This window comes from Lathamus discolor, chromosome 11 (assembly GCF_037157495.1).
Source record: "Lathamus discolor isolate bLatDis1 chromosome 11, bLatDis1.hap1, whole genome shotgun sequence".
NCBI lineage: Eukaryota > Metazoa > Chordata > Aves > Psittaciformes > Psittacidae > Lathamus > Lathamus discolor.
The window spans coordinates 8,467,564-8,495,246 of record NC_088894.1 but is presented as its reverse complement, the minus strand read 5'-3'; the positions used below and the strand labels follow the sequence as shown (position 1 = coordinate 8,495,246).

The 27,683-nt window shown below is 42.5% G+C and overlaps 1 protein-coding gene across 5 annotated transcripts in view; it reads right to left on the bottom strand.

Moving 5' to 3' along the window:
- The window catches only part of DOK5 (docking protein 5), a 43,221-nt gene extending 15,838 nt beyond the window's left edge, over nt 1-27,383 (bottom strand). For all 5 annotated transcript variants that reach the window (XM_065691664.1, XM_065691663.1, XM_065691667.1 and 2 more), the window contains exons 1-2: nt 27,153-27,383; nt 7,608-7,715 (exon numbers count right to left, since the gene is read on the bottom strand). In XM_065691664.1, coding sequence (XP_065547736.1) covers nt 7,608-7,715; nt 27,153-27,218 — 174 coding nt within the window. In that variant the 5' untranslated portion in view covers nt 27,219-27,383. The remainder of the gene's footprint in view (nt 1-7,607; nt 7,716-27,152) is intronic.
- Between the last annotated feature and the right edge of the window lie 300 nt (nt 27,384-27,683).

Sequence of the window (27,683 nt, the reverse complement as noted above, 5' to 3'; positions counted from 1 at the left end):
AATCCCAAATGCAGAGTAATATATTCCAGTAGAGATTTTACAAGAATCAGCTCATGCTTGAAATCCCAAAGTTCAACATTCTGAACAGAAAAATTTGGTTTCATTTAAACATGCCTTCTCCTACATTTGTTTTTTATTACTGTACTCCTTCTAATTATACTGTGGTACAAAGAAGACAATGCAGATTACTTCAAACATTATTTGCTTCATCTATTGCCTTTGCAGTATTCACAGTGGCCTTTTTTGCTTTTCTGGGGTATCAACCAGCAGTTAATTCATCTTGCTAAGTGCAAACTCTCCCTAAGTCAACACAAGAGAGAAGGATGAAGATAGAGAGCATGTGAGAGTGCTACTGACTTGAGCATTAGTGGGGTTGGTTTTTCCTTAGGTCTGCAAGGTGGGTGTATAGGAAAGGGAGGAAGGAAAAAGGGGTACAGAGGTGGGGTGAACAATTTAACTATATGAGGACTTCTGTTTAATATGCTTATAAAGCTCTATCCTTCATCCCTTCCTCATCACCCTATCTCCAAGTGCTATGTACTGGGAGAAGATACAGGACATATCAGTCCACAGCCTGCAGCACAGCAAGTCAGGTGCTTCCAGGAATTATCTCATGCCATGTGTGAATGCACACAGACTGCACTGCAAAGCAGTGTGTACCAAAACCACATCTGCCTTATAGCCTGGTCAAATAAAATTGCAGGCAATTTCACCCCTTGGACAATACCTTGAAGAAATACTGAAATCAAATACCATCGTGTCATTGACTTCACCGATCATCAAATCCTTTATAATGTTTTAGCTTCTGAAATGGGGGAAAAAAAAAAAGTTATTTATATTTGTAGAAATGCTAGCTACAACATTTGGCAGCTTCTGGGTTATTCTGTGCTGCATTGACTGCTTGAGAGCTCTTGTATAATGGCATTTCACAGAGCATGGTCTGAAAGTCTCCACATCCATCTGAAGACTTCCTGATGGCATTTGCTTCTGTCGAGCAGCACAAGCTGACACCAAAGCACTGCCCTTTGAAGGGTGACAGATGGGTAGCCCCCATTTCTGACCTCTGACCCAGGTCCAAATGTCTACACTACTGTGCACATACTCTAGTCTCTTCCCAGGCAGTTTCAGCTAGTTTCAGACCTAGCAGACACAAGGAGCTTAACAGATGGACAAAATCTGACACTCTGGGACTATTTCTGAAGTCAGTGGCACAAGTGCTAGGATGCAGAAGAGTCACCTGCATTCTGCCCTTCAGCTCTTGCATACCTTCTGTCCTGGGCACAACCTTGGGGCATCCAAGTTTTATGTCTGGCAAATATACTCTCAGTAAGCAGCTGCCCTCTCTTCCCTTTGCGGGCTGCACTGCTGAAACTGCCCTCACCTTTCAGAGGTTCTCCAGGGTGGTAACAGCCCCTTCTGGCAAGGCCAAGCTATTTCTGCTGCTAAGGCTCAACAGTGCACCTGTGATCCTAAGAGAGAAGTTCTCTACGGATCACTTGATCTCTGACCCACCGTCCCACCCAGCAAGGTGCTTCAAAACGCCATCATTATCCCAGGTGCCTGAATAGCCTTCCTGTTGCTCACCCTTGTGTAACAGATGGTTCAAATTGTCTGGCACATATGTAATGAATTCACACTGACGAAGTGGCAGGCTGCTAACATCCCCTCTACCATGCTTTTGGAGAGGAGTCAGGAGCAGACACCAAACACCTACAAGTATTTGAGGCTTAAGTTTTCTTTTTTTTGCATGTGTTTTTTTAAATAACGCTCCTTCTGCCAAGCTCTTGTAAAACAGTGGGTTCATGGTGGGTTGAATTGATGTATGATTTATTTACCTGAGATTAATAAGTAATGCACATTTATGAATTTACTTCTAAGAACATGGATAAACCACAAATATCAGACCTAAAGCAGTATTAACAGAGAAGTCACAAGAATGAGATTTTGTTTGGGGTTAAAGATGGCCCTTTGCATACTTCTCCCCTTTACCTCCAAGCCTCCTTTACGTTAAGATGACAATCCATGTGATCGAAATACATTTCATCAGATTAAAACCTAAAATAATTGCAGAGCTGTGTGGTAAGAGAGTTCTGAACCAGGAACAGGGGCTAATCAGTCATTTCCGTACTGGCAGTACCAGCAGACAGAGCTTCGCCCTGACCAATTACACTCAGGCAAAAATTCTTCCATCTCTCCCACTCCATTCAAAAACATGCCAAACACACTGTTTACCAAAAATGGTCTTTAGCATTCAAACTATTGTTTGAATTCATCCATAAATCTCAAATGTGGATAGCCTTTCAGAATACAACACAAGAGAATGTATTTATTACCTCCACAACTGCCACATTCAGTGGTTGTTAAGAATCTTGCTGTTTAATCTTAATTTAGGACTTCATGGTTCTGTATTTCTTGGTTTCCTGGAAATTCCCCCCATGATGAGTACAGGTAGAACACTTCCTAGGACACACCAGGGGAACATTTAACGGAAAATGCTGCTGCCACTGCTGCAATTCCAGCCCAGTCCTGTTTATAAGATTTGCCTATACATATACATAAGTTACTAAGCATACATAACACACTATGATTTTAAATAGGTTTTTTAAATATTTCTTAAAAATATATAAATATAATCTACAACCATGCCTGTATCTCCTTTCTTCAGTGGGAAAAATATGCCAGTTTTCCCTTGTTTACCTACAGAAGGGCACACACGGACTTATACAAAGAAATTAAAGCCAGGAACAACACCCAGATTTAGAGATCCAGTATTTACCATCACTCTCGGGACTGCTCCTTCACTCACGGGATCAGTGGACCCATGCACAAGGTATGTCCTTCCATAATGGAAAGGCACGCACCTGCACAACAGACTTGCAAGGAGCCTCGCTGTATGACAGCACAGTGAAGATACCAAAATATCCTGACCAGTTACTTTAATTCTTTTAAAGCCTCAAACTAAATGTTTCATTCATATTAAGTGATAGTATTCATTTAAATAAATGTTTAACAGATAGTTATTAGCAGAGTGGTCATACTTTAAACATTTAATTTGTTACCAATACAGTTTTGCATTAGCAAGCCTGGAAAACAATTACAAATTACACAATTCAATTTTCCAAATGGATTATTCCATAACTAGACAGAAAGACTGTTTAAATTACTTCTGCTGTTTCAAGGCAAGATTAATACAATCGGATTAAAACTTAGATCCCCTCAAGGAATCAGTATATTCCTGTCAGCAGTGTGCAATTAGTTGGTTTTGTATTGGAATATTAAGGATTCTTCTGGCACACTGCAAAGTCAAAAGTCATTGGAAGAAATAAGAATGTCTTTCTTCCTCCAATGTTATTTTGTTAAAGCATAATGGTAGTTTGTGGTTATTATTTACATTTAACAAGTGAAAACTAGACAGGTACCTGAAAGGCAACTCTGTGTAGGTTTTGTAGCCTGGATCCTAATTATTTTCTGTCCATTGTGCGACCACGTGAATTAAGTGGGCAATTTGCTTTGTGTATGCAAATTTCCAGTTCATTTCACAAGCTACAGATGACTGTTCTCAGACGACCTGTATTTTAGGACACTTCAACTTTTCCACTTATTAAAACAGAGAACAAGATGAGAAAGGATTTAAAGGTCAATAATAATATAAATATACACACACACACATATATAGTCCTTATTTCCTTTGTTGTTTTAGACTTTCAGTAGCAAGGATGTCAAAATGCAGCCCGGCTGCAGGGCTGCAGTAGAGGACGCATACATCAGGCATTCAAATGAGAACAAACTGGACCCCCCCCAATATAACAGAAGCACCCCCAACGCACCCCAGAGACACTGCTTGTGACCCAGATTTCAGGTGGGTAAAGGGGAGAACTTGGCTCGATAAAGGTGCCAAGGAGATGACGTATGGTCTCAGACCACAGCAGCTCAGCTCCAGTGACTGGTACCATCATGGTGCCAGCACAACAAATGCTCTGGACAGCCCTTTTCCACTAATAAACTGAAGTAACATTTGCACTGTAATTCATCAAGGAAAGAAAAAAATGCAACGAAATGAAACAATTCAACACTTCAGTGCAGGAGGCAGGTGCTACTGCAAAATTAGCTGCATTCATCATTTGAATTTTTCTACAGTTTTATGACTAATTAAACCTTTCCTGAGACTGATGGGGTAAGTGGGGGCTCCTCAGTTTTCCAGATTTGATGCTGCTTTCAACAGTGTTTGAGAACGATCTCAGAACTAGGCAGGAAGTTAACAATTGTATATCTGAAACACTGGTAATCTGTAAGTGAGGTTTTCCTCTAACAGTATTATCTGTCAGACTGAACTGCATTCATCCTTAGATTCATTAGCACGGCTTATGACACAGTGACACTTGACATATTAACAGGACTGGCTGGGCTTCTCATTTGTAGGATTAACTTCATTGTCAGCAGCAGCGAGATGCAGCCTTCTGTCCAGGAGTGACAGAACTGGAATTCTCACAGAAAAGCCTCCACACACCATCAAGCTGTTATTACAACAGCTGCTCAGGCTGATCAAATGCATATCAGGACAACAGCAATGACTATCCTGGACCTCTGGATGATGTCTTGGGTACCAAAGTCCCATTACTATTCTATATCAAACCAGGTGACAAGTGGAGTTGAAGGCTGCCATATTAAGTTGTTTGTTGGGGTTTATTAATAATTAATTATGCTTTTTATAAGAATCAGTTCAACTATAGAGCTGCACAGAGCAGCAGAGACATGTTCTCCTTTTTCAACACCTCATATTTAATACTGTTAGAAGCTGCATCATTCACCACCTTAGAATTTCACACATTTACAAAGCTTACTTAAAAAAGGAACTTGTTTTTTTTCCACCTGTGCTCTTTGTAAGTTAACACATTTTAGCCAGAAAATGCTATTTAATATTCATTAGCTTCCATTTCAGGAAGGTTCATTAAAACTAAACAGGATCCATCAGCTTGTATAGCTGATGACTACAACTAGAGGACAGCCTCATTTACCATCAGAGGGGAAAAACAGGGATACTGCAGAGCCCCATTACCAAACAGCAACACTATGTAAGTGACAACCCACTGTCCTGGGTGATCACACTGTACTTGGTTAGCATTGCTTCATTACAGAGTGGTGAAGAGGAGTGAGAAATGTGGAGAACAAATGCCTATGGTGATCTTCTAGGGCAGATCCCACAAGGCCATCCAGCCTGTCTGCACCCCAGGGGCTCTCAGCAAGTACATCCACAGCATCCAGTTCCTGTGCTGTGAAGGGAGATGTCCATTTTAACAGGAGGACTCCAGGTTCCTGGCAGAAACCTCAATACTGTATCCCATAATTTGGGTCTACATTTCAGGGACCTGAAGCAGACAGAATTGTAGGGGAAGGGCTCTGAGGGATTGGAGCTGGTAGTCTAGCTCGACAGGTCCAAGACACCAAAAAAGCAATGCAAGATGGATCATCTCAGGTATATTCCACCTAAGACTTGTAAGACTCAGGCCCTAAGGCATGTCACTTGTCCCATAAGGAGACTTAGAAAATAATAATCTATCAGTTCACTCCATTGCTTTCAAGAGGACACAATGCATTCAAATGTGGTTTACTCCTCCAAAAGGTAAAAAATTTCTTCCCCTCAAGACATGAGGATTTAGGCCTTCATCCTGCTTGAAAGAACCCCTAGATTTGGCCAAGTTCTTATAAAATCCACACAAAATATGTGTGAAAGACATCTTACTGCTATGATATTTCTCAAACCTCAGTCAAAACTAGGGTTTGCTTTAGTGCCTTTATTAATGTTACAGCTCTGATTACATACAGCTACAGCTTTCAGAAGCAGAAAGCAAGAATTTGCAGCTACTAAACAGTTAATTCCCATTGACTGATATGGGAGTTTGACCATTGTTTATTCCTGTCACATAAGCTACCAAAGAAATCCAGAAACTAAATTTACAGAAGCAGCAATAGCTTAAAATTAACTGTTAACTACAGACTAAGATTGACTTACAACCGAAAATCCCTCCAAGATAGCAAGACTTTCTATGGTGCATTAGTCTCCAGATCCAGTCTCATGGTTTAAGCCCAGCCGGTAACTCTGAACCACACAGCCACTCACTCACTCCCCTCCTCCCAGAGGGATGGGGAAGAGAATCGAATGAATTTAACTCCACGGGTTGAGATAAGAACAGTCCAGTAACTAAGGTATAACACAAACCACTACTGGTACCACCAATAATAATAATGATAAGGGAAATAACAATGGAAGAGAATACAAAACTAAACTGGGAAAAGGAAAAGGAAAAGAAAACAATAAACACAAGTGATGCACAGTACAATTGCTCACCACTAGTGGACCAATACCCAGCCTGACTCTGCAGTGATCTGGACTTTCTGGGTAAAATAGCTGTTACAGCTGAACCCAGGACACACGTAGGAAACTGCCGTTAGGTTATACATATCACAAATAAGTGTGAAGGCACAGATCTTCTTGAAAGAAGAGAAAAAGTCCAGCCTAATTAGATTCTTCTTGGATTTCATATTCATTACTTAATGCGAACTTCAAGACAGTGTGTGCTGCTAATATATTGCATTAATCCAATGGCATAAATACAGATTTGCATCAGTAATTGACAGAGCCATATTACTATAAATGCACCGTTTCACACAAAGCTGGAAATTGTTTTATATACGCCCTCACACACATCAAATGAAAAAAACAAATTACTTCTCTTTACTTTTGAAAGTTGCTTACTGTAAATCTGAATGAACTATTTCTGGGCAAGATTTACTACAAATAGCCACAGGTTTTATGAGCAATCCATTACAAATTACGTGGCATGCAAACAGACAAGTCTGAATTCACATTTATTATTCCCTTAAGATTTCTTCCTAAATGTATGTCAAAGTGAGTAAGTGTGGATCAGCCTCAAGCTGAGCTGTGCCCACCGACTCCTAGGAATTAAGCACTTAATTCCTAATCTTCTAATATAGTAAGCTTTTGCCAACAATGATTCTGAGTTAAAAGGTTTCTCATTTTCACCTCCATCCCCAGGAGAATTACACATGTAAATTCTCAGATGAATATGAAATGTGCACATAACTCCAGAGTAGCGATTAGAGGGGAAAACTTCATTCTTTTAATACTTCTGAATTTAGCAGGGGTTTTCACACCATCGTTGCAAGGAAAATTTGCACATTAGCCTTCGCTTCTAGTAGCTGTCTACTGTCTTCCTACAGATGCAATATCCTAGTCAAATGAGAACATCTACATATCCAGCTTTTTTAATTCACATGTTACCTTGGGTGGTTGTTACTGTAATTATGAAGAGTCAGAGTCATTGCAAATATTTCAGATCTGATTTTAAAGGGCTGTGAAAAGGGACATCTTCTTTAAAAATAAAGGCATTTTCCATTAGCTTAGCAAGATGTTTGCTAAGAACACTTTGCCTCTACTTCACTGAATGAAGGAACACACAAGTGGGTTTAGGACCTTGATAGTAAAAAAAATCCAGTTTTCAGGCAAATTAATACATGTCAACTTCAGATTTTACTCTTGATTGCACATATAAAACAAAACTGAGAAAAAAAAGAACCTTGTGCCTTACCTTGTGATAGCATCTAAAGTAAGCAGCTCGCTCATCTGAGAACTTCTCCAGCCTCTTTGGCCCTTTGCTTGAAGCTTTTTTGAATACTAACCAGCATCTCTGGTAAATCTAGAAACACAAGAGAGTAAACTTGGCATCTCCAATGACTTTAATATCACTAACATTCACATAGATATTAAACTCATAAATCAGTTCTTGCTCTGGAGCTACAATTAATGGCTCTCAGTAGCTTAGGCAAAACATAAAATCAAGCTAATGGATACTTACTATTTCTTTTGAATTACGACACAATCTAAATTCTATAGACAGCACATGAATGCATGAAAGGTGCTAGGAAGAAAGAGCTGTAATTATGCTTGCAAATGCAAGGCTTTCTAAGAACAGCTTTGTAAAAACAAGTGACAGATTTTTCCACATGGATTTATTACAGGTTCCAGTCTTGCATGTTTCAGATGGACATGAAGAAAGCTTGAGCAGAGAGGTAGCAATGGATCTTCCATCACACAAGGATGAGAGATATTCTATGTGCAAGGATAAACGAGGATACACATAAGGGAGAAGGAACTGGATTACTGGGTAGCAAAAAAGATAATTTAGCTGTAGAACCCAGGACCATTCTGACAACCGGCTTTTTGCTTTCAGAGACCAGTTGAATTTAAATTCAAGTAATTTGTGGCAAACTGTGCAGGAGATAAAAAAACCTCCTTTCCATCTACAGCATTAAGCCACTTCCTCTCAAACTTCTGCCACCATTTCTCACAATCTTCCCACCTATTCTTTAACTGTGGTGCACTTTCTACCATCCTCTTACATTCAAACCATAGCTCTCAGCTCAGATAACATACTGTCAGTATAGAAGGAAAGAGTTATAAGCCTTGCCAACTGTTCACAGCCTACATCTACTTAGTAATTCCAAAGTAACACCTGGTAAGTTAGAAATAAAACAAAACTGTCACTAAAATTAGTGTGATTTCAAAGAAAAACAATCTGACCAGCCATTATCAAGTAGTTCACAGCTCTGACAGCACAAATTCAGAGGAGTGTTCGGTGACCCATCAAAACATCTCACCACCTCCAGCTAAGCCAGCACCCAACAGGTAACCAGCAGACAAGGCAACTCCATCCTTTGAACCCTTGATAGGCTTCTAACCAATGCATTTAGCACAAAACAATTATGTCCATGAAAAGCGACTTTATTACTGTACCCACAAATGTTTGTTAGTTGACTATAGCTGTTTCGTTTGCCAGCTTTCAGCTGTTTCCATAAAGCTGTTCAGCGAATCACATTACTCCCCCCAGCTTTATTATTCTGCCTGACATGTGGGCACTCACACTCCTGGCCCACTTGGCTGCAGAAGCATTTAGAATATGGACAGGCTGCTCTGATGCCAGGCACCAGCTGAGCCTATCAAGATTTCCTTCCAATTTCCCAGCTTATTGGCCTCTCAACCTGTTCTGTTTAATGCAAGGGTTTGAATTGAATTCTTTAAAAATTATTAGACACTAACCCAAATGACAGCTTACCACCCAAAAAGCCATTAGATACGCACCCGCTTCTACTGGAAGAGACTTTCTACTGTTACCTTCTGAGAATCTTGTTTGCCGGGCCCAGATAACCTCATCACATCTGATAAAATCTCTCCAAAATACAACCCAAAAGAGATTGTCTGCCACAATAGTAGTTTAAAGTAGAATAAAGTATGTTGTTTGATAAGAGACAACAAACAATTTTTTGCCTGAATATACGGTTCAGAATCCCATCAATGTTTAAATGGTTATGGTTATGATGGTTAACTGTCTCTGCTGAGTTTACATAAATTCAGAAGGAAGACATAGGCCCTCTATTGAAACCTGCTTAGCATCTTCGAAAATGAGAAAATGGAGCCATCAGGAGCACTTATTAGTAACACAGTCCCATTTCTCTGCTCCCATGACACATATCTCTCACACATGAACATTCAACACCATCTTGACTGAGCATGAACTACATGGTACCCTAAACCTCTAGCAATAAAGCACTAAAAAAGGGTGCTGGACTAGGTGACCTTTAAATGTCCCCTCCAACCCAAACCATTCTATGATTCTATGAATAACCAATTTGGCAGCATCAGCCTAGGAGCACTGAAAGCCCTTCAACACACTCAATGCACAGATGATGTGCCTAAGACAGAGAGCTAATCATAGACCCTTTATGAGCTACAATACAGAGCAAATAATTAGGTCTTTGATGCCACCATGATCTAGTAAGTGTCTGAAACTTGTCAGTATTTCTTCAGCTTGAAGAAGGTATGGGAACTGTTTACATTGATACATTTTGACAGCAGCAACACAAACCAGCCCCAGAAGCTCTCAGGTGCCGATCCCATCATGAATGCTTAGCTAACTTACCCCTCAAATCCACATTTTCAGTACTACACCATGAATAGGAATTAGTTGAAAGTACTGCTGTAATTACTTCCACACCAAACACTTGGGCTGACAGCGATTAGATAAATCCAAACAGCAAATCAGGATCTGATGTGCTGAGAGCGAGCAGTAATAGCTGTCATTTGCATAACACCTAAAATTTACAAAGCTTTCCCCGTGAGATCTTACAGAAAGTCTAACTCAGAAGTTAATTCGAGTATCAAAAATTAGCATCTACTTCCTATGGTCTCTCCTGGAAATTTCAGCTTCTAACAGTTTCCAACAGCCCATCAAGTAGGTAACAATGTAAAACTCAAGGGAAAGAATGGGATTGTTTATCAAGTGGATGATCCAAAACCCTGATAAGGGATCCAACATGCATGTCCAAGGTCACATCAAAACAATTCTATTTTTGGCTCTAAAGATCAGCTGATATAAATCATTACCACAAATGAAGTCAAAGAAGTGACTTCAAAGGAATGATGCAATCTGAGTATCTGGATTCCTGCCTTTCGGCGCTATGCCTTCGAAACCAGGCAGGATTGCTCAGCCGCCCACATGCTCCACACTGTGAAGCAAAGGAGCTATTAACCTCAGCTGGAATTGGTCAGCATCTGGCTGAGTACAGTGGAAACATTTCTTCTGACTTGCCTGGATTCCATGGTTCAGCTGTGGTTTGGGAATACTCTCCCTGCAGAGAGGGAAGCTGAAACCAGTCTTGCTGTCCTACATGACGACCCAAACCCCTGGACTGCCCCTGGAAATAGGTGTGGGGAGGGTGACCTGTCAGCCTTCACCACCTCCCAGCTGATCATTAGGCAAGATAACCAAGAGCTAAATTTCTGAATGCCTACAAATGTCATTCTTTGACATGAAGCATAAAATATTCCATGCAGAAAAAAAACCACTTGTATTTAGAAACTATAATCTGCATTTCAGACTAAAGCAACTTCACCCCAACCCTCAATACCTTTGTTCAGCAAATGCTTTAAAAAGGGATTTGCAAACAGCCAATTATTTCCAGACTGAGGGGAAGGCTATTTTTGTTATCTTGCAGCAGGGAGGTCAAAACAGGCTATCTTTTAAAACCAAGATATGTGGCTTCTACTACATTATAGCAAAGCAAGCCTATTTTACTTCAGGATCAAACAATTCCACCCCTTTTGTTAGTTATTTAATAAGGATACTGAGGACAGAGACAGTAGCACAGTCTCATCTGGCGAATTTCCCCTTTGTGAACAAGTGAACCTTAAGGGAAAGCTGCTCTATTTTATTAGTGTTGTGTTTTTCTGCTCTCTGCCCTAAAACAAAGAAATGCAATGAGCTGCATTTACGGGGACACTGAACTTCCTGTTAAATAAACACAAACTTGCTTTTTTTTAAAGCAGTAGCTGAACGTACAGTCATGCAGCTTAGGACAAGCACCAGAAAGCCTGGGCTATTGCTGGTATCTTGCATTTTGTTGCTCTGATAACCTCTAGAAACCTAATCTAGCAAAGGCACAGCACAACGGCACAAGGCATTTCTCACAGTACTTCTGAGCTCTTTTTTTAGGGGAGAGAAAGAGGAGGGAGATAGGAAAACAAGTGCTGTCATTTTATCCAAGGCTGGTAGATGGCTCACCCACTGAAATACCTCAGTTACGAGTGGAAAATTGAGTGGTTTTGCTGAACTTTGCCAGGGAGTGCCCAGTGGACTGGAGTTGCAGGTACAAGGTCCTTTCCAACTGCGAGTTGTTCACATAGGATATTAGCCAGCTTGTGCTAAGTGTGTGGATCTTAACTCTTCTACTTTAAAAGTGCCTTAATGTGTCACTTCTGACTCAAAAGGTGTCAAGAGCCCTGCAATAGAATTCTTAGGCTGAAGGAATTTTGTGAGGAGACTGGATCTAGAATTTTGCTTTGCATCTGGAAAAATGAATTATTACCTACAAAGGCAGATTGCAGTTTATCATTGAACTATATTCACTCCTCAGACACATCTGGAGCAGCAGATCTCCATCAGGTAGCTGTTTCTTTGGGAAAATCTGGAGGACCGCTTTCTAGTAAAGACATCTAAGTACAAGCAAGTATGATGATGACTTCATGACTTCTATACATCATGTAGAATGGAACTGTGGCTCTAGCGAAGACCCCACAATCTCTCCATGACTTACAAAATGGAAGTACTTAATTTGAATGTATTTCTTCCATTAGGTTATGTCTTTCCTCTACTTTTCCAGCCCAGCTTTGTCCCTTGCCCACTTCATCCAAGTGTTCAGCTCTATTTCAGTCTACAAAAACACAATATAAGTATAAAACAATTACAAGTAGATGGATTACTAGAAATAATCACATAGCTGTAAATCTATCTAACTTGTACTGAAATATGTTTAGCTTGACTTAAACAGTGCATAGAAATGGAGAGTGGCTCACTGGCTTTGGAAAATAAGCAGCTAAGTTGTCCACGTTTTCTGTACAGATACTGCGACACTTGGCAACAAGACAATTTCACTTTCCCAGAATACCCATTTAATGTGCGTTATGAGTAAGCAATATTGCATTATTCATTGTGATCAGGTTATAATGACTATATAAATCAAAGTTGGTTTCCCCTTCCCCCGAGAAACGCATTTGTGGAGGGACAAGCCCCACTTCTCATTCAGTATACATCTTCAGGAACAGTATTTTACACTAAGAAGTCATCCACAGCTGCTAATAGGGAATGAAGCTGTAATCTTGTCTCTGTGCCTGATCAGAATGCACAACATCACTCAGGTTTGACATGTTTTTCCATGAAGTTACAAAGTACAGGTTCGGCAATGGCCAGAACTTGCTATAAGGCCAGTACACAGAAGATTGTTTGGCAGAACTTTATGAACCTATAGCCCTTCTTTTACTTTTACATTTATTAATACAAGTCAAAACAGGTGCCTGCTGCTCTAAAATGAGGCATTTTAAACACTCTCTCTTCTTCAAAAACTTCTTTTTTCTATCCCTTCCCTCAAGACTGGAATTGCATCAACCAAGCGGGATTTTTGTTAATGGTTGAGGTTCAGAACTCAATCCTTAGTTTAAAGCACTAGACAGCTGGATTTGAGCCTACAGATGTATTCCCATTTGGCACACTAGTTAGGAGGCAACTTTTTCCTACATCTTTTGGGGTTTTTTCGGTCCTTCATCATTACATGGGATTCATTCCACAGACAAGACTTGCTGCCAAAATATCTCCAGCAACTGAAAGTCTGCATGCTATGATCCAGGGCACATTGTCCACAGCAGGGCGGTGAGGAACATAATCTAAGCAGAGACAGTAAAATGGCTCTCCCAAGATTACCTAACGATTCAGTAATGAAGCCTTTGTTTTATTTCATGCCTATACTATGTTCTGTGACAATGGACTTTGACAGGGAAACAGAGGCAGCATTTTACAGGTTTTGCCTGTAGCTGGTGTGTACATATTTATTAGTCATTGGTTCAGTCAAAGGGGGAAAAATACTCAACAAGAATGCTGCTGCTGGCACAAGTCACCGCTGGCAGATTTCAAGATGGAATGGGCTCACTGAAAGACAAGAAGGGATTTGCTGAGACATTCCTGCCTGGTAAGAGATTAGCTTTTATTTTAATTTTTAAAGTGACACCCAGGAGCTCATGAAAGCCTTTTACAATGAATCACTGCAACTGTCAATAAAGTAGCTTAGAAGCAATATACCCCTTCAAATCATTGATGCACTCAGGAGCTGGGAGTCCAGAGGCATCTTAATTACAGATCCTGGACATATGATGAAGCGTATTGCCAGTGAAATCTCTCTGATATACAATCTTCTGAGGGCTTCGGAAGGACACTGTGGTACCATCCAGGCAGGGCAGAGAAGCCACCAGACTTGGGGGGACACCTGAAACAGCATTTGGGCCTCAAGGGGCTGTGAAAGAGCTCTTGAATGCAGGTCACTCAGGAGGTTGCCACCTGGGACAGAGCAGCAATAGCCACTAATGCAAAATGCCATTAAGATGACAGGGCTGGGATTTAGGACTTGCTTATCCCATATGAATATCATCAGGGTTCTGTAAAGGAGTAATTTCTTTCCCTTCTCAGTGCATGGTGCCTTGAATTTGCATTGGCAGGTGCTCCTTACATGCAACTCACAGGAGACTTGTTGATAAACTGATGTGTAAATAAATTACACTGTATAATAAACTACACAGGAGATGCAAGGCTGTTTGATGTGATGGAGAGCAATACAGAACTTAATTCCATTATTTAGTACCTCCACCGACTGTCTGGAATTTCAGGACCTAAAGGACATTAAAAGCAAGACATCAACTTCCAGCCTACTCTCTCTGAAAAAAATTAGTTGGATGCAGTATCATTAGAAGGACAGCATTACCTGAAACAACCTTCCACTTTCAGGCCCTTCCTTATATTGGCTTACAGCCTTCAAGCATAGGGTTGCTGGTTTGTTAGGTTGGGGTTTTTAAACCATACACAAAAAGGTTATAATTCTGGGCTGTTAAGGCCGTTAGAGGAGAGTGCCTCCAAGTGCCAGGAAGCGTTTACCAGGAAGCAGAAACCCTCTCTTGCTAGCGACAGCTTGAAAAAAGTCAGACTGAAGCTAAGTATCTGATTTGGCTCCTTGAACATCTGCTAAGCTTTATATATGGGCACAGTTAATTCTAGGCATGAAACTGGATAGGAGAATAATCAGCCTAGGACTCTTAACTACTAAAGGAAGAAAAAAAATAGTAAAGGCTTCAATGCAGTCTAAAAACTGCCTCTGCGCAGCCAGCTCATGCTGGCTGAGCTCTGCAGAGTGCAGTTGGATGTGCTGCTGTCCTGCTGGGTCAGGCCATTAGCGTGGTCCAGTGAATTAACACAATTTAGTGCTGTGCTAGAATTAGGTAACTGCTGAGCAACTTCAAATGACTGCAATGAATTATGGTTTGGAATTATTCTTCTTTTTGTAACCAAGGATCTAATCTGGTTACTTTAATTACATGGGCTATACAGAGAAAATAGCATTGATACAGCTCATTAACAGTTCACAGAGCTCACTAATCAGTACATGGGATGCAAAGAGGCTGCAGAGTACACAAGTGCTAACCCTTGATAATAGCTACTCACACCTCACAGGAGAACACAAGCTCACCTGTGAAAGCCATGGTAAGGGGATGCTCCCAACTCGGCTGTGAGAAGGCACTGATGGGACTTGCTTCATGTTTGGAGATGAACTGTACTTGCTCACGAACTCCCAGCAACAGGCTTCAGCGACACAGAACATACAACCATTTGTAAGGTTGTATTTCAGAGCTGGACTTTTAATTTTAAGACTACACAAGAGACAGAAGAAGGGCAGAATGTGTGCATGGATTTGTCCTTTACCTCAGTAAGCTCTTCAGCAATAAGCTGCCAGCCAAAGCCAGACATGGCAGAAGGGCTTTAGTTTCTCAATCTTCCGTGTATGACTTGAGCAATTGGGCTGTACCTGTTGCCACTTGCCCACCTGTTAAGCTCAGCTAATGATGCTTGTTATGTGCTGCTTGGAGAGCCAAGGATGACAAATGCCCTGCAAGCCCATAACTACCAGATGGGTATAACTGCCCATTCCTGGCCCGCTATCATTCTTTGCTATTCACCAATTAATTCAACTGCAAGCTTCAGAGAGCATCACAGGTTTCGTGTAACAAATACTACCTCCCATGCCTCCAGACACCTCAAGTAAGTCTCAAGGTTAGTCCATCGCAACACATGGTAAACAAAATTTATTCCTTCCACATCTTTCTTTCAATCCTGACATCAAAGCTATGTAGTCATAGGTCATTTCCCAGCCTCTCTGCAGCTCAGATCAGTTATAAAATCAAAGTGAATCTGCATAAAAGAGCAAATAATGCTACCAAGTGAGTCACTGCAAGCTGGACTTCACCAAAATATAGTGCTTTGTTAAGAGTGACAGAATTACAGCCCATTAAATCATAGTAACAAGCATTTCAGCATTGCCTTTACAGGATTGCAGCAAATAATTGAAGTCATTTGCCTGGGCTCTAATGGACTGCCACTCTGTTCAAAGCTGCTGCAGGGAGAAGTCCATGGCAATCAAAACACATTTCCCTCTTCAAGCACTTTGGTGCACTGGCTTCAGAGTGATAAACTTCATTGTATCCTGAATTACAAAGGGATCTAAGTCAGAGCAGCACGCATGGGGTTTGTGATCAGGAGATGGACTCCATTCTAGGTATGCAAGAACTCTGCTGCTCTGTCACAACTTTTAAAGCTACCAACCAGGTTAAACCTGTCACCAGTTTGGCCTTTAAACACAAAATTCAGTCATTTTTCTGGTAAAGGTGAAAGTGAGGCGAGGGGAGTGCTGTGTTTGTTTATTGGGTTTAGTTTTGTTTTGGGGTTGGGGGGGGGGGGGCGCAGACTTTAAGAAACACAGATTAAAAATGAGGATTCTAGAGGCAATATTTCCTTGGTAGACTTCAGCTTTCCACTGGCTCTTGCGGTCCTCTTGCATTTGCTCAGACTAACCTACATATTAGTTCAAATGGACAAAGCCTACTATTAATTGCTCATGTCCCAGCTGGGTAGTACTCATTACAGAAAGAGTTCACGAGTTCATCCACATTTAGATAGGTTCCATGCTCAAGAAAGTGTGACTGCTGCCTAAAATATGCCTAGGAAAGCTTAGCAGAGTACTGCCTTAATGTGCACTACTTCATTTAACAAAGAATAGCCACTTGCATTATACCATAATCACCGTGCCAAGAGTATGCCACTCAATAGTATGCTGTTAATTCAGTACAATCAGCTAACATCCATCCTCACTAGTGTGGAGATATTAGTGAGAGCATTAAGAGGAATTTTTCCTCTACTGACCATAGGGCATTGATAGTTCCCCAGATAAACATTACTTGGTAAGTAAAGGGATAACTTAATCTCCTACATTAACGTTACTGAGGAGAAACGCCACTGATTTTACAGTATTGCCATTTGGAATTGAAACAAGCTATATTATTTTCAGTAAAGGTGGAAAAACCACAAAACATCCCGCTCTTCATTCCAGCAGCTTGAACTTTCACTGGTATTTCTGACAGTCCCTGATGAAGTCAGACAAGAAGATAATAGGAACAGTCCATCAACTTCCACAGTATACCTAAAACTACGCAAACATCAAATTAAGATGTCAGTCCCAGGTGCAGACCTTGCATCTGTTACTTTCTTTCAAGTGTCTTCACAAACACTGCAAAAATGGTAATTTATCACGGATCTAACTTCAGGGTAATGCCCATGTACACCAGCAGGAAAATTACCTTCACACTGTGTAACAAATTGATGATGAAAAGGCGTCAAAATCACAAAAGACTAAATTTCACCTGTTTACATTTGGGTTTTCTTTTTCTTTCACCGCCTTTTAAATTGTTCTTGGCATACCCTTTTGTATGCAGAAACCGTACAGACTTTCGTCTAGCAAAGGAAGAGCAAACAGTCAACATGCAGAACTGGGACCCACAACTGGCAGAAGATGAGGGAAGTATCTGAATTAAAAACAGAAGAAAAAGGGTGTTCTGGTCAGTTTGCATTAGACCCGTTAAAATGAAAACTCCACCTTTATAACAAGAGAGCAAATGAGTAAGAACCACTTGTTTACTAGTTAACTCAGTGTATGAGAAAAGGCAAATTTGGAATCTCATTGTTTTGCTTCACAAGCTAAGCCCACCTTCCAAAGAAGAATGTGGAAGGTAAATTGCCAGAAAACATATGCTGGAAAGCACAAGAAAAGCTGTTCCTGCTCCTAAAAAGGGCTACTGTCAAAACAGGAATTTCATACTCCAAATCATGATCTGCATAATCCCACATCTTCTGCCTCTTGGAGAGAAACTGGAACAGTTCTTAGACTTGTTTGGGGGCATTGTGGTGGTGGGTTTTTATGAACCAAATTAAGCTCTCTTTTGTTTCTCTGCACACAATTCTGAGGATAAGATTTGCCTATTTTTAAGATACATAAACCTCCAGCTTTTCCAGCTCAGCTTAGAATCATAGCTTGGGCTCCCAGTAATATCCAAAACAAACTCAGATGATGCCCTAAAATGAAATGCAATAGGAAAAGTGGTTTGATGAAAAGTGGGGGCCAGGGGAAAGATATTAGATCCTTGCTTCTCCATCCCATTTCCACAAAGTGAAAATTAAGATACCTTAAGAGAAGACACAAAATTCCATTTTTGTTGCAAAACTTGATTTTAACCCATCCAGAACACAGGGCTGAACACCCTGGTCCTCTAACACATGGATCACACAAGGTGAGCAGCTCCAAAATGACAAGCACTGCTCATTTTTCTCCCACTCAATTTCTTTGCTTTGAGAACCTTTACTTCAGTTCCAGAGGTAAGCCCTTCAAGATACATCCTGACTTGGACTCAAATTCCACAACTTTGTGCCAGAGGAAATCTAAAGGGGACTTGTGCATGGGCTGATAGACCCAATGCCAGCAGCCAGATGGAGCTTCATTAGGTCTTGAATGACATTTACTGGTGTTCCTCCCCTCATCAGCTGGAGGATTAAAGCTCAAACTTTCTAAGCAATATCCTGGATCCTCTCGCTGCTGCCACTGACAAGTTCCAAGCAGTAAGAAATGTTAATATCTGTGAATATGTTCCAACACCTTATTTAACAGTTGTCTAAAAATATGACTATCCAATGGGCTTAATACCTTGCAGGCTGAAGTTGATACACGAGAAATCTGTTCATTTTTTCCCTGTCTCAATGCTGCCAGACTGAAAGGAGCTGTATAGGTGAACACAAGAGTTTTATTAATAATGCTGCTTCAAATGTAGATGCAAGCAGACAACTTTTCCTTCTCTCCCCCTTTTCTCTCCCCCCCACAGCCTTACATTATTCTTGTTTCCACTTTTCACAGCTTGTACTCTAAAATTCCCGTATTAACTTTCTGGCACGCTTCTTGAAGCACCAATCTTTTTAACCATATGGTTCTAGTCCTGCAGATTGTCTCTCCCCCATTTTACCTCTCCTCCCACAGGGTTTCACAGAAACAGCGCTAAGCAAAACTTGCAAAAGTACATGTCATTTTAAACGCTCAACACCAATCTTCTCAATGAAGTTTCTACAGAAGCCAGTCTACTTCAAATCAAGAACAGAAGAACCTGAAAGCTTCGTCTCTTTTCAGCTTTTGACAATCGAGAATTTCTGCTGATGTTTAAAAAAAAAAAAAAAAAGCCTGGAGTGGACCAAGGCCAAAATTTTGCACAAAAATTTTCAAAATTTCTAAGCATGAATCACGAGTTTTCCCATCTAGCCCTAAAACAAGAGTATGCAGTAAGAGCTAATGCTAAACTTCCTGAGGAAAGGTCTACAGCACAAAAGTGTGGAAAGGAATTGAGGAAAGGTCTGTAACACAAAACTTTCCCACTTAAATCTAGCATACGGCCACTGCCCAACACCTAAGTTCTCATGCAATAATACTGAAATACACAAGAAATTAACATCCTCCTAATTTTAGGCGAGTGTCTAATACTGTAAAGCACTGACCAAAGAAGCAGGCAGTCCAGAAACCCTAAGAATGACTTTCTTTCCACTGGGTTTTTAAATTAACCCAGGATTATTTGAGTACTGCTCACATCACCTCAGCAAGCATTTCCTAGAAACAAGCAACTAGTTACACAGCGCTGAAGAAGTCAGCTCCCTTCTCTGTCACAAACCAAACACTAAGCTACTACAAATGCCTCCTATGGGGGTGGCTAGGAGAGCCCTAGTTCTGAATTGGAGGACACCACTTACACCACATTCCTTCACACTGATGTGATTAAGAGGTTTTGGGCTAGTCAGACCCATCAAGCAAAGAAAATTGACACGCACAGATCTAGTTTCTGACCTCAACAAGGTTAATACTAAAGAGGGAACGAGTCTACTGCTGTAGTTCCAGCAGTCACGTCTTTCAGAAGAGACCCAGTCACTGTTACCTACCAGTTTTTACTTCCCTGAATTCACTATGATCAGGACTTTACTGAACTGGGTTAAGCTGGTTCAGATCAGTCTTAAACAGTGTTCAGAACAATGTCACCCACACAAACTTTTTTTACTATATGTTAATGTGATCCTTGTACCAGCGAGATTGATGGCATTAACACAGCAGCTTTCAGAAGTACAGCTTCTGATTTTTCTCCTTCCCTCCACTCCAAATAAGACTCTACTTACCAGCCACATTTCCAGTAACATTCAGCACTTGCATTAGGTCAACCCTGTAAAGAGAAACCACTTCATCATGTCCAAGTTGGAGAGGCACAGAAAAAAAATCAAACTATGCTGTCCCATCAAGGGCAAGGACAGCAAGGAGGAAAGGCTGAGTGCCCTGACCCACAGTGCCTCCAGCACAGCCAAGGAAGTGCCCTGCAAAGAAGCAGTTGGAAGGAAGAGGTGTGAGCTTGGCTCATCTTTATCTCTTCAAATAACCTTGTTGCTAGACGTATGGGCAAAAGTTTCTCCATTTTAACAAAGGTAGCTAAATCCTTAGTTTAAAACTCCATTCTACAAATCTGATCCCAGAAGATTCAGCCCCATGAGAGGATGACAACAGAAACCTCAGAGGCAGGACTGTAGGAGCACATCAGATGTTGGACAACCCAGTATTTGCCGTGACTGAAACCTGGAGGTCAATGGCTGCTCTCCATGTCCTTAGGGAACTCCCATGGACAAGGGCAAGGTGTATCACAATTGCACTTTGGGCTTCAGCTCTAAAACCCTGCCAACCCTCATGCTGGGTGCTCAGATCTTATTCTTGGCTCCTGCCCAAATTTCCATGGAGGACCCACTCTAATAGACAGATGAGGCTGATCATTCCTTGCATAACAAGGAGGTGCCTCCAGCAGATGGGGTTACAGACAACCCCAGAGCAGGCTGTGCAGCCTGCGGATTTAATTAGAAGTGCTGTTAAACAGATACAACTGCAAGAACTGGTCTGTGCCTCACCCTGTAAGTGCAAAGTCGGAGATACCTCAGGAGACAGCATTCTGCAAAACTCTGTTAGCAGCGCTTCCTCTGCCAGACAGAGGTACAAGAAGCAGATTGCCAGGTAAAAAAGAATCCACTTTATCCCTCTTTTCCTTTCTGTGAGCTTCATTCAGACATAGAAACCTCTGCAGAAACCTGCATTTTTAGGAACAGACACTTGGCTGTTAGCACAGCTCCATTAAAGTCAATGGATCCTCCCAAAGGAGTGTTTTTAATAGCCTGTAATAACTTGATAGTGATACAAGCTTGTGGAGCAGACTCCCAAACCTCCACATGCATGAAATACCTTATAAAATCATAGCAATAATAAAATAAATCAGGCTGCCTGTTAATAATGTCCAATTCTGAGAGCAGCACACATTATTTTTAGTGTTCAGATTGTTTTCCTGGGTTGTAAACATCCCGTGTATCTAGTTAGCACAGTATATGTTCTAGAGAGAGAAACACTTTGCAAGGCTTTTCTAACAAATTGCCAGGACTATTTCTTTTAAGTACCTCTGCCATACAGAGGCAGTAATCCATGTATATTAATTGAGCAGCATATGTCCTACACGTTTCTAATTTTAATAACCCTGCCTTTTATAAAGGAAAAAACTCCATCCTCTTCTAGAATAGAGGTCACCTCAATTTTCATATGCTAATCATTTCAGCATTCCCTATTCTCCTGTTAGATACATATGATCTTTAGTTTTTAACTTGATTCCCGTCTGAAAATATGCACTGAAGCCTGGGAAGGCTACTTTATGTCTGTAGAGAAGAGCTACATCCATGTCTGCAAAAGCTAAAGTTGTTCTGCAGCTCCAGTTCTTGCATCTTCACCATGAAATAACACGTTGTGAATAACCAGGGAACAGAAAAGGTTTCAATGCTAAAGAGAAGTTTGCTGAAGCAGAAAGCACAACTGTCACCCTTCTTTTGGCTTTAAAATGAAAGAAATAAGTATGCAACAACTGTACATTCACATTTTTTAACCATAATTAATTCCTTATTTCAACCTGGATGTATATTAGATTATGGCATGGACCTCTGATAGCAAAAGTCTTCCAGAATAAAGACGTTTTAAGAGTTTTATTGACCAGCTAAAGATTGCTTCAGCATGGGGAATTTTGCACACTGGGAAGAGCACACGAGAGCACAAACTACCATAGATGGCTCCACATCTATTTTTAAGTCTTAAAAATCTGAAAGATGCTGTCTATCCTTGCTGTTGGATTTTTCCTGGGAGATTGTTCAGTAGCAGCCTCCTCACATTGCACATGCAGAGCTTTGATCCACCATGCACCACAGCAGGTCAAGCATCACAGTACACAGAATGAAGCTCACATTTTGATATACCTATCTGAGAGATGAGATAAAATAGAAATAATTGACACAAGGCAGATGTGTTCATAGCAGACAAAGCTTGAGAGAAAGAGTACAGTCATATCTGTATCATCTTAAGGTATGCTCAGAAAGGTATTCTACCCCTCCTAGAAAGCAGCAACATGCAAGCCACCACAGCCAAATCCTCTCTTCTTCTGTTGTGAAGAAGATACCTGGTTTCCAAGCAAGTCAGAGTGAATGTTTTTTGAAGCCAATGTTTTTCAGTCAATCAAGTATCGCACAGAGCCAGACCAGACTCTTCAAGGCTTTGCATAGTTGTGACTATGTACAACCCCTAAACAGAGACATCTCACCAGCAGCACATCTCAGCTGGTTCTCTGAGGCATTTCTGTTTGATCAGCACTATTTGGCTTTTAGCTGCAGACAGCTTAAGGCAGATGCCGTTCATCGAAGAGATTGTTTCCCTCTGACACTAACAGTACTTCATCACTTAATGCAACAAGACACTCCAAGTGTCCTACTGGCATATCAGAAACCAGGGGCTGACAGCTAACCCCATGGCATCTTGCTCCATCAGTCTTCCATACATCAAGAGACAGGGACAGGCCAGATGCCTGTAAATTCTGCAGGGTCTTCCGAGGAGAACAGCATCGTCCTCAAAGCCCCGCATGCAGGAGGGCAGCCACCACCTCTTGGTGCCACACTACCAGCACCCCCAACACTGCTGTCTTTACCCAGAGGAACAGGTTTCAGAAACATCAGAGCCTTCTCTTTGAGCCTCCAGCATGCATTTCTCCCTTACACCTTGACTACGGCAGTAAAGAGTACCCTTAGAACAGCTCCTGTACTCCACAATGTTTGCTCAACTTAAAACATGGCTTCCAGCAAACCTGAATTTAGGTGTGCATGCAGGAGGGGTAAGCTGAGCCTTGACAACAAGGAGTTCAACAGAAGTGTGAGACTGCAACCAACAGACACTTCTGGGAGCCTCCCAGCCGATGAGGAAAGGTGGGCTGGCTGCACCTCAAAGAAGGCCACTAACTGCCCCTTTCCTTTTAAAGCTCTTCAGGCTCACCAGTGTAACAAAGGCCCTTTAGTTCAAAGATTCGTATCTGCTTTGATTTCTTATTATTTGAACACTCAGTTGAGCCAGCCCAATCTCAAATGAAAGCTCAAGCGTTTGCAAGCAGCACACATCCACCCATTCTTAAAATGAAAACACACGAACTAGCTGTTTCATTAAAGAGAGGAAATATCAACATAATATATTCCCCCTCAGAAAGGTCAGATCTATACCTCAGAAAAGACACTATCTGAAAATCATAAGCACAAGAAAAGCCTGTTCCAATAAAGAGGCCATAAAATTACTCCTCTGTTTCACAGGTAGATAGAAAGCACTGAATCAGATGAAAGGTGACTGCAGGCGAAAGCACTCAGCCCAGCTGAGTACCTTCCTTCCCAAAACCCAAGTCCAGCGGTCACTGATGGAAGCACTGCTCACAGAGCAAAGCAGGTTTCCTTTGTTTTCAGGAACTCTGGAAGGTTGTGTTTTTATACACTGTCAGCAGTTTCCCAGCACACCACCTCCTCTGTGTCACTGCTAATGACATAACAGAGGGAAATCATTGGCTGAGGGAATTAATTTTCTCCCTATAAGGATGGAAAGAATCAGGAAGAGTGTGCTTTCTCCCGAATATATTTGGCTCTGCAGAAAACACATGTGATACAAATGTTGCTATGGAAACCATTCTATTAAATAATATTAAATTAAATTTACATATTTAAAGTGTGCAAAAACAGTCCAGGTACAAAATTCAATCTTGAAATTACAGTGGAATTGTCCGCTACCCACTGGAACTGGCAGTTTTCTTTGGTTTTGAGAAAGCTGATTCTCTGCACCCCTTTCTTTCCAAATGGAGCACCTGCATCCCAGTTACTCAGAAAAGTCATTTCTTGAGATAATTTGTAGATACAAGCTCTGTTCCTAGTTCCCTTGGAGATGGAATTACCGTGGCATTGCAGAGAAAAACCTAGGAGCTGAATTCGGTCTGAAAAGACAATGCACTGATTACAGCTGTGCCACCATAATATTGGAATGCACTTTAATAACTCCCACTTGCATCCCACCGCACATGGAGTATTGAAATCCTTTTCAGATAAGCAGGAGACCTACATGGGGCTGGAGTAGGCTGGTCCTTCCTAATGTTTTCAGTATGGGAAAGTTCTTTCAAAGTTAGTATTTTAAGGTCTAAAGTGTTTTTTCCCTTCCCACCTCCAGCTCCTGGGTGTCCTACCGCCCTCCCCAACAGAGCTGCTATATAGAAAGCTGTTTGCATAGTTCCTTCACCTCTGAAGAAGCCAAGCTCACATCACCCTTGAGTAAGGCTGGATTCAAGCTCTTGCTAAAACCAGGTGGCAGCCCCAGGTGCTCAGCCGTGCACATACAGACCTTGCCAAGGAGGAAAATACACAAAGAGGAAAGGACAGCATTTAGCTAGGGCTGCATATGGAGAAGTGGGTGCCGACAGCTGTAATGTTGCTGCAAGCAACAAAAGCTCATCCTGCATTTAAAGAACTGGGGTTAATCACATTACCTGTTTCTACTTGGGTGATGTAAATCAGGGCAATGCACTTTTAAGCAGCTTATAGGAAACAAAAGTTACAGAAGAAATCTGCAGCCACGTTTCAACCATCCATCCTTAAGCTGTGGGCCAATACTCTAAAACTGAGAGCTACAAGGACAGTAGAGTATTACTGATGATGAAACTGCTATTTCCAAACAAAGAGAGCAGCCAGATCTCAACAGGTCACCATTCCTGCACAGCAAAGGCCTCTTCTCCAGATGCAAAGCAGTGACAGCCAGATCACTGCAGCTGCTACCTTCCTCATCACGTTCTCCACAGTGCTGGAAAGCCATCGGGACACCACGCCCAGTGCAAAGAGCTGCTTAGGGCAACAAACTCAGGGCTCCACAGTTTAACAGATCTGTGGCCATGAGAACTCTGGGACTCTGCTTGGATTCCCTCACAAAAGCACTTTCCACCACCCTTTTCACACTTTCCGGCCGTTGATAATGACACGAACCTTTAGAACCGGAAGGAATGAGACCAAATAAAGAAACCATCTTTCCAAAGAAAACATTTAATATTTGTTCCGTCTCCACGGACTCAGCGTTGTTCTCCATTTCTCGCTCTATTTTTGCATTCACCTGTCAAGTGCATGTCTATTCAGCGGGCAGTAGACACTTCACCACCACCACCCTGAAAGTGTTCTGGAAAGCCTTAGTAAAGGAAAGGCACAGGTATCACCAGATCTTATACCTTTCTCAGAGTGAGATGTGCCCTATTTACATGCCCACTGGATTTCACTGCTACAGTATGGAAAAAAGTGTCAAAGTTTAATGTTACTTTTCATTTACATTGGAGCAAACTAAATACTAACACACATTTAGTAATGAAAGGATAGTTAAAATACACTAATTCTGCCACATTTACTACAAGTTGCCTCATAATGACATTATCTCCATCTGTCACAGGATCGTGTGGTTCTTAAAGAATACTGTGCCTGCAAGTCCATGTACAAGAAAAACAGCCTGCTGGAATACTTTAAAATGCTGTCCAGTTTCCAAACAACTCAGGGAGATGCAAGTTACCAAAGCTGCAGAGAAGCACTGAGCATGGATACAGCAACAGAATGAAACTATAACTGTATGGGCCAGCAAGAGCTTTCGGATGGCTGTGCACCCTCTCCTTCTTCCCCATAATAAACTTTTGATGCAAAACTCACACTATGAACAACTGAGAATTGCCAGCCCATCAGTTCTCAGTGAATATAAGAAATGAGTTCTTCCTGTCCTGGGAGGCAGATACATCAATTTAAACATGTTATATACACAAAGCCTCCCTCCTTTAGCCGTGCTGGCTCGCCAAGGAAGGCCGAAGGTGCAGAACACGCTGGAGCAGCTCTGGTAGCTCGCTCAAGGGGAGCAGGCAACAGCAGCAGTCTGTGAACAGCCCCTGCTTTAAGAGGGCAGATGCCAAACCAGGTACTGCAGGGAACTGCCCTGCTACTACTGCCCACTGAGTACCTGCAATGAACCCAGGAACACGGCACGCTAGTGAAAGAGCAACCTTACAGGAAGTTTAAACATAAATAACGAGCTAAAGAGGGCTTTTTGGATTTTCATTTTGTGCGACTCCAATGAACTCCAAAGCCCTGAGGGTACCACGAGGTTTTCATCTGTCCCACACAAGACCTTAAAGCCGTGATTTGCAGCAGCCCCCTCCCAGGACCCCTGCAGCCACCGACCGCTCTCAGCTCTCACCGCCGCCTAGGGCGCCCCGCACCAGCAGACCCCATCCCGGGGGCACAGGCACCCGCAGCCCCCGTCCTCTCCCGGCCACCCGGTCCCTCCCCAGCGGTCCGAGCCCTCCGCGCTCCCCTCGCCGGCAGCCGTTCGGCTCCGGCCCCAAGTTGGCGGCGGCTGTCTGGGTACGAAGGGCAGAGCCGGCCGGTGGAAGCAGCCGAGGCTTCGGGCGGGCAGCGAACCCATCTTCCAGCGTGAGAGAAGGGAATAAAGATACAAAGATACAGATATACCACACACGTATATATATAATGTATATATATATACACACACATTTGGGTGCCTTTATTCTTCTTCCCCTCCCCCCCAGATTTTGTCTCACGTCTCCCCCGCGGAGACACTCACTGAGGCCAGTTCGCAAAAACAAAAAGGACAAAGGAGTGGAAGGGGGCAAACATAAAACAGGAGGCGAGCCAGAGGCCGGTGCGAGCCCGGGAGGTGCCAGCACTCACCCCCAGCCGCCTGCTCCGGATGCGCACGTAGCCCTGCTTCACGATGTCGTTGAAATTGGCGGCCATCCTGCCCCGGGAAAGTTGGCAGCGGCCGGAGCCGCTCGCACCCGCACCGCGCTGCGCTCCGCACGGCTCCGCACCACCCCACGGAGAGCCCCGGGCCGCCGCGGGCCGGGCCCGGGGAAGGGCCGGGGGAAGGGCCGCGGCAGCGCCCGCCCTCTCCCGCCCCGCCTCCGGCACGGCCCCGCCACCGGGAGAGCTGCCGGAGCTCGTCCCGGCAGCCGGCGAGGGGCAGGGCGCTGCGAGCACCCTCACTCCCGAGGCGCGTTGTCTCGATGCTTTATGCCATCGCGCCCTGTACCAGGCGCATCGCTTCCTCCAGCTGCAGGTGGGTCATCCGGCAACAACCGCATCTGCGCCGCCCTGCTGAGGCGGTGCGGCTCAGACCTCTGGTTTTCCCTGTGCAAGGGGGTTGCCCAGAAAGTCTTTGGGATGCCTGAAAGAACGCCAAGTGGCCCAGCTCCAGAGCCT